Genomic DNA, 15,000 nt, shown 5'->3' with positions numbered 1-15,000 from the left:
TCAGTTATCAGTTGCATGGGATAGATATATAGATTGTGTGTGTGTGTATCTATATTTGCGTGTTGCAAGTTCAACCAAACAACAATTTTTTTCATCATTTGGGTTAACTCAATGAGAAAAAAGAGTGTATTCTATAAATGTGGGCCAGCTGGTGGGCTTATATTCAACATTTTGCACCTAATTTCCATCATACATCGACCACATCGAATGTGTGTAAAGAGCTGCTGGACACTCTGCCTAGCGGGTTGTAGCACTGCTTCCTGCACACATCTCCAATGCACTCATTCTAACGATGCACACGATACTGTATTCCTCAATATCAAATAATTAGAGAACCCCTTGGACTCAGGAGAGCAAAAAAGATTAAACTGTTCTGTTGAATTACAATTTGTTTCCTCCTTCCCTCAGATTCATTACATTTTTTTAAAATCTCAAATTAGTCTACTAAATTCCCTTGAATTATTAAATCCTTCAGATTATTAAATTGAGCCCTCCAACTACTCAAATGACTCACCTGCATTGCTACTACAAGTCAACATCATCTGAATAGTTTGATTCTCTCTAGCCACATCATGCCAACACTATTGCCTTTGACTCTTACACACCTCCTTCAGAAAATTGGGCATGTACATGATTCACAGAATATTGCTTAATTCACCTGTAAACTCAATTACACACCACATTGCTGAGACGTCTAGTCTCAGTTGGAGAGACTGTGCAGCCTTATGTAAGTTATTTCTTCGTTATCATGTAACACTTTGGGAATGTTTTATAAGTAACTCAGTGGGTGAAGATAATAAAACATACATCCAGTAAGTGAGATCATTAGAAACCATGAAAAAACCTGCACACTTTTATTGTGCAAACAATGTTTTGATCCCAAAAGGGTCTCAGAGATATCAAGCACAAAACCACCCCTATACAGTATATAAGATCAGGACACACATCTGATCTGATTTGATCAATGCAATGTTTGTATATATCTAAGAACCTATGTTCAATGATAACTTCTGCTCTATTCTGTTTGTTGTAAAGCACTCTGGCACAAACCTGATTTGTTTTTTTAAAGCACTCTATAAATGAATTTGACCTTGACCATGACCTTGGTAACTTATCACATTACAGGAACATTTTATAAGAAATGTTCTGTCATCTCAGGGCTAAATAAAACCCTCACAGAGATGCATTGAGGATGTTCTTCCTTTGTTAACATATAATATTGTTTATTGCTATTTTATAAAAAGAACATTCTATAATCTGTTATCTCCACAACATCCCCAAAATATCCTCAGAATGTTGCAGAGAAAACATTCTACTTTTGTTCACATATCACATTAAAGGAACGTTTTATGAAAAATGTTTTGCCATCTGAGGCCTCAATACTCAATACTAATATAATTTATTTATCCTGTTATCAGACAAGTTGAACATCTTTGCGCCGGGTGTAAGATAGAGCCCATAATCTTTTGTTCATATATTACACAGTTTATTCAATTTTATGACAGTTGTTTGCTAATTTTGATGCACAATTTAGTTGCTTTTTGTCACATGGTTCTTTAATTTGCAAGCAACACTTACCTTTGTTTGTCACCTTACTGAGATCCTTTGGCAAAAGGTTATCAAAAGAAGTTATCTACAGAGAAAGAATTCGCTTCCAGCAAATGATAACAAATCCAATCTAAGGAGATTTTTTGAGAATATTAAATTCAAATCCCCCCTTCTTCCATTTCTCCTGTTGGTTTCTTCCACTTCCTGTGGCCAATCCTTAAAATGCTCTCTCTCAGGCTTCAGGTTCTTTATGTTTGGATATATTTAAATGTGTTAGATGTTTAATATTGTTGTTGGTCAAGTTTCCCCTTGTGTCTGTGTAGGACTAGTCTATGTGTGTGTGTATTTTTTATGTGGTTGGGAACTGCCTCTCAGGCTTCTTCCTGGTCAGCTGAGGTCTTGGGAATCAGTAAAACCACAGGTTAGATCTGTTTGGTTGTGTTGTGTTAAGTTGAAGCTTTAGTTTCTTTATTGCTTAGATTACCTGCTCTGAGTTTGGGCCCTAATTTTTCTAATTTCTTATGTTTCATCTATTTTTGTCACTTATTATCAAATTTTTCAAAGTTATTAAAGTTATTATTTTGTGTCTGTAGCTTCAGTACCAGCATCAGTCCAGAGGGATGTTCCATCAACGCAGCGACAGGAAGTCTGGCTAGAATTAACGCCGACTTTCACTTGAGGCTCAAATCGTTCCACTAACGCAGTTTAGCTGCATCTAGTCAACGCTCAGTCTATCCAGACTGGAATAAACCTGCAGTGTGCACGTTCACGGAGGACATAAACAGCCCAGAACAGTCGATTGTAGAAAAGATGATACTGTGTTGCAAAAAGAAGAGAAAACTAGAGCGGCAGAACAAACCTGCTGATGAAACTATATGAAGAATATAAAGGAGTTTTCACCAAAAAGGGCAAAACTGCTGCAATTAACAAGGTGAAGGAGATGAGACGGCATAAAACTGATGACAGATGAAATGCAAACCTGTAGGCAGGTAGTGATGCTCTAAAGGTTAGAGGAGTGAACTTAATACCAGGAGGTTGATGGTTGAATCCCTGCATCCGGCTTGATGAGTCTGCATGATGAAAGTGAAGAGCAGAGCTCGTCCCTGTTCATGGTTTTATCTTTATTTGTTAATAAATGAGCATTCAGATCAGTGACTGTGGTTATATTATCACCAGGCAACATAATATCAGATGTATATTTATAATTATGGTGTCGGCAACTTCAGAAAACTTTCCAACATTATCATCAAGTCTTTGACACATTTTCTCTTTCACAGGATCCATTTACAAGCATCACTGAACGTTAAACATTAACTGTAAACTGGAGGATATAAGTACAGTAGAAGCCACTAATAATGATCACGTCTGTCCGGGTCAAATATCATCATAAGCAGATGATTATTATAACATTTTCTCTCTCTTTATTTCTCATGCAGAATACCATCTAACTCACATTTGTATATTTATGAATATAAAGATACAGATTTTAATGACTGTTTCTAAATACAGTGCAGCTGTTTCAAACGCAGAAATTTCGAGGAGACGACGTTTGTCACTGAGAGAAAATGATTTTCTGTCTCCGTCATGATGTCAGTGTTCACGCAGCAGCAGTTGTTTATCATGGGAGTAAAGTACAAAAATAGATTTACGTAGTTTAAAATGTTTTCCACATGTTGTCATGTATGCAGAGACCCAAAATAAACACTGTAGGTGGACTACTTGATTTCTATAGGTGACTTATTTAAACAGCATAAATGTTGTATATGAATGATTCTGTCTCACTGCTTTTTGATCCATATAAACAGCTGATCACTGTAACTGTGATCACTATAAGCAGTTAATACTGTAAACATTTAAACACAGCAGAAGGATTCATGGTTTGGATTTTATTTAATTTTTTTTGTCTTCACAGCTTGAACAAAATCAGTGAATGAATAAATTAATAACTTCAAAATAACGCTGGCACACTTTTATTTCTTAAATTATAAACGCTAAACTTTTAAATAAAAGTGATGCGAGTGTGAAAAGACACTTGATGGAAGCGTGTTTTACAGTCTGTCGGACGTTCTTTGACATGCAGCTGAGTAAAGTTTGACCTTTAACCTGCCACAGAGCAGCTAGTTCTGCTGACTGAGTTACCATGGTTACCATGGTTACTGAGCTGGGACTCATATAAACCGCAGTGATGGAACGAACTGTCACTTAAATTAGTGAAGCTTATTGAAATGAGTCAGACTCTCCCGTCAGCCAGCTTGCTGGAACAACCCCCAGAAATGTCTGATTGTTAGAAAGAAAACTCCAGAAGGAGCTTCAGAGGAAACCAGCTCATTATGCAGCGTTGAACTGTCAGATACATTAAAGATGATTTAAGCTCTATTCATCCAGGAAGTCCCTTTCAAAAGGGTCCAAGACGGCAACATAAACTGCTTTAATGCAACAATCAGATATAAAATGAAAGACAAGAAAAAACTAATTTCACACAGATCAGATTTCATCACCTTATTGATGTTGATTGCATATCTTAAACAGCTCATAGTACCGTATTATCCCACTAGAACACTGCGCTCCCAGTATGCAGCTTACTGGTGGTTCCTACAGTCTTTAAAAGTAGAATGGGAGGCAGAGCCTTCAGCTATCAGGCTCCTCTTCTATGGAACCATCTTCCAGATTCAGTCCGGGGTGCAGACACCCTCTCTATGTTTAAGAGTAGGCTTAAAACTTTCCTTTTTGATAAAGCTTATAGTTAGGGCCGACCAGGCTCGCCTTGGATCAGCCCTTAGTTATGCTGCTATAGGCCTAGACTGCTGGGGGACTTCCCATGATGCACTGAGCTCCTCTCTCCTCCTCTCCATCTGTATGCATTCATGTAACATCAATGCATGTCACTAACTTTGCTTCTTCCCCGGAGTTTTTTGTGCTTTCTCATCTCACAGGAAAACCTGACTCCCGGGCCGAACCTTCGCGGTCCTTCACAGTCCTGATGGCATCCTTCCCTGGCTGTTGCTGCTTGTGCTTGTTGTTGTTGTTGTGATTGTTTTTCTTCTGTCTCCCCTCCCCCTCCCCTCTCTCTTTCTCTCTCTCAACCCAACCGGTCAAAGCAGATGGCCGCCCACCAAGAGCCGGGTTCTGCTTGAGGTTTCTACCCGTTAAAGGGGAGTTTTTCCTTACCGCTGTCGCCAAGTGCTGCTCATGGGGGAATTGTTGGGTCTCTGTATATTAAAGAGTTCGGTCTTGACCTGCTCTATGTGAAAAGTGCCTTGAGATGACTTCTGTTGTGATATGGCGCTATATAAATAAAAATTGATTGATTGATTGATTGATACTGATGACATCATCAGCTCCAGCCAATCAGCTGCACTCGTTTCCTTTGACAAGGAAGAAGGTTCCAGCTGCCACACCGAGCAGACCGACGGTCAGACCCAGTCCACAAAACACTGCAGGTCCAACACCTGGCTGCTGCACCTCCACATCTGCAGGAGAAAATATAAAATATATATTAAATAAAACCACAATATAAAGAGTAGAAGCTGGTTTCAAAGATCACACATTGCTCTCTGTTGCTGTGGTTTAAATGTTGGACTTTATAAAGCATCGCAGTGATCATGTTGGTCACTGTATATACAGATGTTCTCTGTCAGTAATCCACATCAGCACTGCCGTTACAGTCTGTGTGTTGGCAGTAAGGTTTAGTGTTAGTTAGTAAGCTGGATGTGAAATTAACCCTCAGAGACATAAACTCCATTTAAAACTTTAACTTAATGAAGTTACAAGGTTCACTCTGTTTGTGGTCAACTTGGCTCAGCGGTCTGCAGACTGATAAATGTAGTAACTGAAAAAACCTTGTCATTTGGACCTATAGGTCTTCAGGTACACAATATCTTTTAGTCTCAAAATTAGCCAAACAACTCAAAAAATAAAAGACCGTACTTCAAAGTTGAAGAAAAACACTCAGTCAGAGTTCAGTGCAATATTAGATTTACTGTGCAAATAGCATAATACAGTAAACCCAGGCTTGGTTCATGAAGCAGAAACCTAAAACAGAACAAGAAACCATCACCTTATATACCCTGGAGAGAGCTTCCCAATGTGAACCCTCTCCAGGGTTCCTCCCATGTCACAAAGTCTGGGTATCTTCCACCATTAAAACTTTTTGCCACCAATTTTTGATACATCACCAGTACTGATCTCAGTGGAAAGTCCCTGGCATTGATTCAACATCATCTTCTTCTTCATCATTATTTATCAATTTGCTTTTCACATTCAAAAAGTAAAAGAGGCTTACGTACCTTTATCGATTACAGACATTAGTTTATAATGAAACATTAACACAAAACAGCTTTTTAACATTAAGACAAGTTACTTCACCTCTTTTTTCCATCTCTGCTTCACCCTGATCAACATCATGCTCCTGTGGGCAATTAGGCAAGTCCCTTATCTTCTTATTGAAATGTTTATGACATCCTGCTTAGGACAGCAACTTATTTTTTCTGGTGGGCTTATATGGTGTGGTATAATTTTAATAGACTTGTGATGTGCTGAGGAAAAGGGAAAGACAAAATGCACTGCAAATGATTACTGTCAAGATGATAAGCATTAAGTAGAAGTGTGTTGAATTATCATGATATTGTATGTATACCTCACAGAAACTTGTGATTGATATATGGGCACAAAGTATGTTAAAGATAATCTCACTCAGTGCCCTGGATAAAATTGTAAGTGTGTTTGTATTAAACTCATTGTTTTTTAAAAATAACCTCAGGATTGAGAAATAAGGGTGTAAAGTGGCAAGAATAACTTTAAAAAATAAAGCCAGAAGAAGAATTGGAAATAATGGTGTAAAATGACCCTGAACATGACTGGATAGAACAGGATATGCCCAAGCATGTCCAGTTCAGCCCAAAACCTATTTTTGGGACTTTTGCACCTGCAACAGGTGATGTAAAGAGATTATAATGGTGTAATTGGCTAGTATGAAGAGGTTGGACAATAGGCGTGTCCTATATAAGGCAAAAGGTATAAAATCTGAGGTGCAGTCCCAGCTCTCCAGAGCATATGAGGTGAGCCTTGTGTGCACTGTATATTGCTCTCCTTTTTTGCCGGCATTACAGTACATGTTGCTGCTCAGAACTCTGACTCCTGATGACTCTTTTTTATTTTTTAAACATCAAAGAGAAGTTTTGTTCTTGAGCTGATCTGAAACTTTTTTCAACTGAGATCCAAAGATTAGACATGATAATGGCTTATATCAGCAATCTATTCTCTCTTCCAGCATCTTCACCCCTGCCACCATCAGGCTCTGGCAGGTACCTGAGTCCACTCATGCTTACAATATTGGCCAAACATCTACTGTACAGTCCACAATGCCTCTAAATCTTCATGACCTGCTCGTGACCTTTTTGTAAGAGACACAGACTTCATACACCGACATTACCTCTCCACCTGATACACAGACACATGTATTATGTTAGGATTAAATGTAGTATATGCATATTCCATGTTAATCACTTAAAAGGAACCTTGAACATGAAGACTTGTAGGCTTTATTATATTAACGTTGGCATCAACTATAAAAATGTGATATAAAAAATACTTTAATGGGTTAATTTCATCTTATCCTGGATGCAAAACAATTATCAAATATTATTTACACACAGAGCCATAAGATATCCAACATGTGTCCATGATGCATGTGTTTTGTTTTCAGTAACAACAAATGGTTTGGTCAGTTATCTAACTGATTAGCTGTAGTTTGGTCAGTAATCTCTCTGATTAGCTGTAGTTTGGTCAGTTATCTAACTGATTAGCTGTAGTTTGGTCAGTTATCTAACTGATTAGCTGTAGTTTGGTCAGTTATCTAACTGATTAGCTGTAGTTTGGTCAGTTATCTAACTGATTAGCTGTAGTTTGGGCAGCTATCTAACTGATTAGCTGTAGTTTGGTCAGTTATCTCTCTGATTAGCTGTAGTTTGGTCAGTTATCTAACTGATTAGCTGTAGTTTGGTCAGTTATCTAACTGATTAGCTGTAGTTTGGTCAGTTATTTAACTGTAGATGTAAATAGTTTCTCACCCCACATTCTGGTCAGTGGTTCAGTCGCTGGGTGAGTCACTCTACAGCTGTAGATGTCTCCCTGCTGTGGGATGAACTCCAGTCTGGAGGTCTGTCTGTAGGAACCATCTTTGTTGGGGAAGGGAACATTGATTCTGGTTCCTTCAGTCACGTTCTCTCCGTTCTTGGTCCAGTAGACTTTAACAGGAGCAGGGTAGAAACCGGTCACATGACAGATCAGCGTGTTCTGGACTCCGAGCTCCATCTTGTCTTTCGGGTAGACAATCGGACTTGAAGGAGGATCTGTTGAGCAACAGAGTTCAGTACAATATAGATGCATTAACTACAGAGTCATGTATTATAGTCTTCATCTCTTCACAGAGGGTCAATATTTTACAGTCGAAAACTATCTCTTACTGACTGTATAATAAATAAAAAACTTACATTTAAGCACATTCTTTAACATAAATCAAGAGAATACTACATACAGTAAATATTCACTTTCAATCTTTGCATATAAATGCAGGGTATCCCCGGGTTTAGTTCGACACTTAAAGGAAAATTCTAATATTTACAACCTCAGTTTTCTTCTTATTTTCATAATTTTGTGTTTCGTCCTTTTGGTTTTGATATTTTATTCACCAACTTCATGGCGGTGCTCTGGAGATGCAGCAATAACAAACCTGAACCTAAATCTGATCACTGAGTTGACTAAATCCCTGAAGGATGATCAGAATTAGTTCAATCAATTCTCAAAGTCAGATTTCCTGCAGGTTTCTGCCTGTTTTTCAGGTGCAGATGTTACACGTTTTGCTCCAAACACGTTTTATTAATCAAACAGAGTTTGTGAGTAACTTGTGTGAGTTTTTGTAAGTTTGTGTCTCTCTGTTCGCTGCAGATGCATTTAAATGAGGATCAGTAATTAATACAAAGACACAAACAAAGCTTGATCATGTATTTCTCTGGATTTACTAACATCGAGCAGTTAGTGAATGTCAGTTTTACTGGAAGGATTTCAGCCTTTAAAGATCAGATGTAATCAGAACACAGGAGGGATTTACAAGAGTCACAAGTGACCTTTATATATATATGATAATTAAAAACAAATGAAGCAATGAAGCTTTTATTAATGAACACAATAAGTGATTACAGTCAAACAGACGGGGAGCTCTGGTTTGAGTTCATCAAATTTAAATGTGAACTTGACTGAATGACATTTAAAATCACTACAGTAAACTTTTCTTTCTTCTGTTCAGATATTTAAATGTGTATTTGGCTGAATTTTCCTCAGTATTAACATCCATATAAACACACCTGCTGCTGCTCTGACTCTCAAATTCAAATGAACTCTATTGGCATGAATGTTAAAGTTACATTGTTGGAAATGCTAAACTACATATTATTGAAATAGTAAATTTTAACAAGAAAAATGTGATAAATAATCACAAGATAAAGACTAAACAGTAGAATCCATTAGAACATAGAATGATTGAACACAGTAGAATAAATGAGGAGACTTTTCTCCAGTGTCATCTCGTCCACCCAGTCATCTTTTGTTCTTCAGCCATGCCAGGAGCGCTCAGCCACCAGCCTCCCTCTGACATACCGCCCCTCTACAGTTTTCCTGCCACTTACCAACACCAGCCCTCTTCCCTTCTACCCTCCATAACTAAGGTTGCTTATTAAACCATCTCATCTAATCCATCCCTCTGTTTGCTGTGTCTGCTTTTGGGTCTAAAACACCCCAGCCTTAACAGTTTTATCGCCTGTGATTATAAAATATGAAGTTGCTCATTTAATTTTATATTTCCAAGAATATGTGGCTGAAGATATTTGATATGAAATCATCTTTATTAAAACAGTCTTGCTCAATTAATATTGAGCTACATCATCCAGTAAAGCACTCCAACATTGTGTGTGTGTGTGTCGTAGAGTTAAACCAAATATCCAATATCATTGGAAAGGTCTCTAGGAGAGTAACATATGTCAGTATGAAGATTCTCCATGGTTCTTACTTTGAAATACTGACCTTTGAACCTTGACCTCAGTGCATATTGGAAGGCTTATAATTCAGTAATGAAAGGGGCTTCAGACATGGGACCAACTGTTAAAGACAGCTCTGGACCTCAGTTATAATGTGAGTAGAGTCAACAACTGGGGTTGCTGTCAGATATGAGTAAAATAGGGTAAAATTAATTTCCACCCATTCAACATTTAGATATTTGATTTTTTTTTTGTTTTTATTGAGAATTTCACATTTTATATGGAAATTAAAATAAGAATAATGAGTTCAACTTAGTTATGCAGCACATCTTCCAAATTCTATTATGTGGTACACATAATGTAACGGACTACTTTACAACATATCAGAGGTACGTTGGCAGAGCAAAGTAGTCCATTTAATTTGTGTTACAACATACAGTCTACAATTCACGAAACACATGCAGCCTGTAATTCACTTCTTCCACCCACTTACGCATTTCTTGTATATACAGATAAGCATTGGTGGGTGACCAAGTAGGTAACCATATGCATACAAGCAAATGCAAATACACACACACACACACACACGAATACTAGTAACCTCATATACGTGTACACATGAGCACCTTATAATCTACAGGAGGATTGCAGAGTCGATATAAAAAATAGAGGTGAAGCAGTATAGGTTCATATTTCTAGGAAGTCAATCCAGCTTTGCCATGTTTTCAGAAATCTCTGTGGATTACCTTTTACATCATACATGACCTTTTCTAAGGGCATACAGTAGTTGAGTTCATTTACCCAGTGTGGGTAGTTAGAGGGATCCTCAGCGATCCATTTGGACAAAACACATTTTTTTGCTGCTGTCATGGCCAACCCAAAGAAATCAGCTGAGTCTCCAAGAAGTTCTATTAAAGGTATTAAACTAAGTTCCATATTTAAGACTTTCTTGAGTGTATGTTCTATGGCCTCCCACCGTTGTTCTATCCCAATCTCAGTTTTACACCTGGTGCAGTGTGGAGATGTATTGCCCTTGAAACGGCTAATCTTTTTAGGATTGTAATAGAATCTGTGGATAATTTTAAAATTACAAATTTACAAAATTAGCTTTCATTGATAAAACCTTTTTCCTGAATCTGTAAGCAATAGGGACCAGTGATCATCATCTATCATAATTCCAAGATCTCTCTCCCATTTCTCTTTGACCAAGTTTGTGTTATCCTTATTATTTGCCATTAATAGGTCATAAATCATTGAAATATGACTTATGACATATTAATTTTTGGGGTTAGCCATGATTCAAGTTAGGAAAGCTTTGGTCTTCTCAAGGACCCACCCAGTTACTGACCATATAAAATGTTGCAGTTGTAAATATCTATAAAAACGTGTGGTTGGTATTTGGTAGGAGTCTTTCAATTGCTGAAATAACATTAGTGTGACACCATCATACAGGCCATCAAACTAAATTGTATTTTTCTGGGCCCATACATGCATCATCATAGACAAACTGGAAATAAAAGTGCTAACTTAAGATAAAATCTCAGGACTAAATGTTGAGTAATGTAGTGGCTATAGTTAAAAAAAATAATAACAAATAAGAAAAAACAAACAGCTTCTGTGCTCCCAAGTCCAACTGACAGAAAAAAGTCCTGCAGGTATGAAACAAACTTAATATTGAAATACTCTAGTGTGAAATTCCTGCTGAGTGTCCATGAACATGAATCTATAGATTAAATTTTGTGAATATTTCAAGAACTGCTGTATGTCTGGGTTGAATTTTGTGTTTATTAGTGAAAGGACACATTTCTGGGCCCTATTTTAACGATCTAAAGCACACGGTCTAAAGTGCATGGTGCAATTGCATTGAAGGTGAGTCCAAATCCACTTTTGCTATTTTAACGGCAGAAAAATGTTCGCTGCGCCAGGCGCATGGTTAAAAGGGGTTGTCCATAGTCTCCTAATTAATCATGGGTGTGTTTTCAGCGTATTATGCAATAAACCAATCACAGTGTCATCTCTCATTCCCTTTAAGAGCCAGGTGCGTTTGCACTTTGGCGGATTGCTATTATGATGGCACATTTGCCAAATAGTAAGAAGGAAGCTTCTCTGCAGAGGAAACGGATCTGCTTGTGCACAAAGGGAAAGCGCACGATCCATAACGAGCACACTGCTGCTCCTGGACCCTCCCGGGGCCCCAGACCACCAGTTTAACATCCTGTTCATTAATTTGTTGCAAATTTATCTTCATTTAGTTTTTGAAAAGGTTTATTTTTTTAATTACAGCTTTAGTTTCTTTAAAATTGTTTCATTCAGTCATGGAGTAACAGGTCAAATCAGCAGGTTTTAATTGCTGAAAGTATATAAACCTGATCACTGTAATCTCAGAAATGTTAAAGAATATTTGTTAAATATTGTTCAAAAATTAAATCATTAATTTTAATCATGTAAAGAATCATCAACACAGTTATGAGGACTTGATGAGCTCTCCAAGGTTCTGATCCTGCTGCTGGCAGCAGCTGGAAGCTGCAGATTTATTTCCTTCGTTAGTTTAATCATTGTTTTCACCTCATTTATTTCCTCATGTCATCATGTGCTGATGCAGCAGGAAAGTCGATCTGTGTCTGATCCGTTGTTTAAATACCTACGTGTATTGCCACGATTTGGTCAAATAATTAAACAATTTAACCCGTCATTAGTTAATTCTGATTAAATTGCGATTAGCTCATTCTGATAAATATTATGACTGAGCATTATGACATGTATTTTTTCAAATATATTAATATATACAATAATAATCTTTCGCATTGTAATCCTTTTATTTGTTACCTTTTGCATGTTTGTGCGCTGCTGTGCATCCTGTGTGTGTAACAAGCAGAGTGTATGCGTGTTGTGCAGCCGCCTGTGTAGCTGCATATTACTGTCTTGATAATGTGCTCTTAAAATAACAGTGAAACATTGAGCTGTTGACTTCAGACCAGGTTTTTGTTGGTCAATAGTACAATCGCTCTCTGCTGCCTCAAGAAAGCAATGCACCAACAATGCGCCTGACCACGCCTTACTTTAAGACCAACACGCCCATGGATGCACTGATGGGTGCAAGTGCCTTTGCTATTTTAACAACGTGGGCGCTGGACGGGAAAATGATGACTGCATCGGTCTTGCAAAGACACTTGCGCTGCGTTTAGCGCTGCTCTGCCCCGGGCGTAAGATAGGACCCTTTGAGTTTTCTCAACTTCAATATTTGACTTAAATGACTGATTGAGTGATTGTAACTCAAAATGCTGAGCAAAAGGTTGATTTTACTGCAGATATATACAACAAATAATTCGTTCTGTGTATTTAACTTAAATTCTTACTTAATTTATCAGCGTTAAAGTTAATTTCACTAAAACAAATTTTTTGTTTCTTAATTATTGATTACTTCTACAATCAGTTGCCTCAAATTAAAATGTCAACTTATCCAGATTAGTATCTGATGATTCACACTGAATATTTTTTATTTAAGTAGAGTTTTCTGCAGTAATGTGCAGTAGGAAGTGTTCAGACAACACAGAGTCAGTGTTATTAAAATAAATTTCCACCTGGAAATAAACAAGGAAAAGATTTTACTCTGAGCTGAGGATGGATCATACATGAATAATATTTACATTACTGTTCAAAGAACAATATTTATCAGGTAACAATCTAATATTATCCATCTAAGCATTTCTTTTGAGAAAACATATTTTTGGCAGAACATCAGTAGGATATAAATGTAATTTCTAGGAGACAAGGTTGATTATTAAGATGTTGACATGGCTGATCAAATATGTTAAAACATTTATTTTTATTCAATTCAGAATTGTTTCTTTTAATTCAGGAATCTTAAATATTTTTTCATTATTTAAAGTCTTTTTTTTCTGAGTGCAGAACTCAATAAATCAACTGGATGGATTAATGGATTCAAAACAGATTAATCTGAAAAATATAAATACATTTTTATAAATATTTATAAATATCTGTTTCTTCATGTGATGACTTACAGTTAATAATTATTATAAACTCAATCTGAAAGTTAAATGCAGTAAGAGATGGTTCGTATCACAAATCTGAATTTCTTTGATCAGATTTAATTTAAAAGAGAAATCATGTCAGCTGGACCTGACAGGTCATGTGATGTAAAGTGTGATTGATTTCTCTTACCGAGCTGCAGTGGTAGGTTCTTAAAGTTGTCTAGATTTAGTTTCAGGTTCCATCTGCAGGTTCCCAGTTCACGCTGAGAGAATTGAAAAATATCCCCTATGTAGCTGAAAGGATTTATAAAGTCAGGTGCAGGGTAAACTCCTCTCTTGTTGTTAAAGTCTGAGTAATACTTCTCTTCGCCATCCAGCCCATACATGAACTCTCCATTTGACTCTACAGAGTCTGAACAGCCGGCGATACGAATATTCTCATGTAGATCTGAAGAGAAAACAGAAAACATTGATGTTTAACCTGTTGACTGTCTGTCTGTGTATCAGAGCTGAAATTAGTTTAAAGAGTCAAACACTTACTGTCTGCTGGGACACAGAGGACACAAGAGAGGATGAGGAGCAGCTCTGTCACCTTCATCACCTTCATCATCTTCATCAGCAGCAGCTGTGTGGACCTGACAGACTCTGAAACACTCTGAGCAACTGGCAGAAAGTTGGCAGCAACTGAGCTCTTACACACAGCTCAGCCAATCACAGAGCAGAGATCACATCATGTCATCAGTGAGCAGGTAGACTCAGTCAGCTGCTGATGGACTTGTTATATAATCAATAAAACTTTAAAACAGTGAAGTTTTAGTGAATGTGGGGTTTTATTGCAACAGTGAAAGTGAAAGTCAGCTGATGTGAAGTCATGTTAGTTTTTATAAAAACTTTTCTGCTGAACAGTGTTCAATATAAAACACTTCAGTACATCATCATCATCATCATCATCACTACAACTTCAGTAATAAACAAAGTAGATTTATCACCTTTCTGACAACATAAATATCTATATGTGTATGTACATATGTGTGTGTTTGACATCAGGCAGGCTGCAGACTGTTAGTGTCTGTTGTTCAGGCTGGTGGTCTGGTGGAGAAAGCTGTCCTGGAGCCTGCTGGTCTGGGCCTCGAGGCTGTGGTACAGCTTTCCAGCAGCTGAAACAGTTGATGGTGGAGGAGTCTAATCATCCTACCAGTTTCCTGACACACCGCCCACTGTATATATCCTGGATGGAGGGAAGCTCATTTCCACTGTTATGCTGCTCGTGCTCATCCCAGTGATGTGGACGCTGCTTACTCTCCACAGCAGACCTGGTCCAGCTGTCATCTTTCACTTGCAGACAAGTGAAAGATGAAGCTTTAAACAAAATTTAAAAGAACAGTCAGAGAGACGAGTGGATCTCGTCCTGCAGATTTCTTCAGTTTGTC

General features: G+C 37.5%; 1 protein-coding gene across 1 annotated transcript; it reads right to left on the bottom strand.

The window, feature by feature from the left end:
- Window positions 1-4,871: 4,871 nt before the first annotated feature.
- LOC122981324 (RLA class II histocompatibility antigen, DP alpha-1 chain-like) lies at window positions 4,872-14,243 on the bottom strand. Its single transcript, XM_044349994.1, has 4 exons — window positions 14,111-14,243; window positions 13,761-14,018; window positions 7,617-7,898; window positions 4,872-5,018 (listed from the first exon to the last, which is right to left on the bottom strand). Exons 1-4 carry the CDS (start codon window positions 14,184-14,186, stop codon window positions 4,897-4,899), a joined length of 738 nt encoding a protein of 245 aa, XP_044205929.1. The 5' UTR covers window positions 14,187-14,243; the 3' UTR covers window positions 4,872-4,896.
- Between the last annotated feature and the right edge of the window lie 757 nt (window positions 14,244-15,000).

This window comes from Thunnus albacares, chromosome 4 (genome assembly GCF_914725855.1).
Source record: "Thunnus albacares chromosome 4, fThuAlb1.1, whole genome shotgun sequence".
Classification (NCBI taxonomy): domain Eukaryota; kingdom Metazoa; phylum Chordata; class Actinopteri; order Scombriformes; family Scombridae; genus Thunnus; species Thunnus albacares.
The sequence above is the reverse complement of the archived record's forward strand: the minus strand, read 5'-3'. Positions and strand labels throughout refer to the sequence as shown.

Excerpts from the sequence above, each read along its gene's own strand:
- LOC122981324 (XM_044349994.1), bottom strand. The coding sequence starts at position 14,186 with ATGAAGATGATGAAGGTGATGAAGGTGACAGAGCTGCTCCTCATCCTC. Across the intron at positions 14,019-14,110 it reads CCTCTGTGTCCCAGCAGACA|ATCTACATGAGAATATTCGT; the intron begins GTAAGTGTTTGA and ends TTTTCTCTTCAG. Across the intron at positions 7,899-13,760 it reads GAACCTACCACTGCAGCTCG|ATCCTCCTTCAAGTCCGATT; the intron begins GTAAGAGAAATC and ends GTTGCTCAACAG.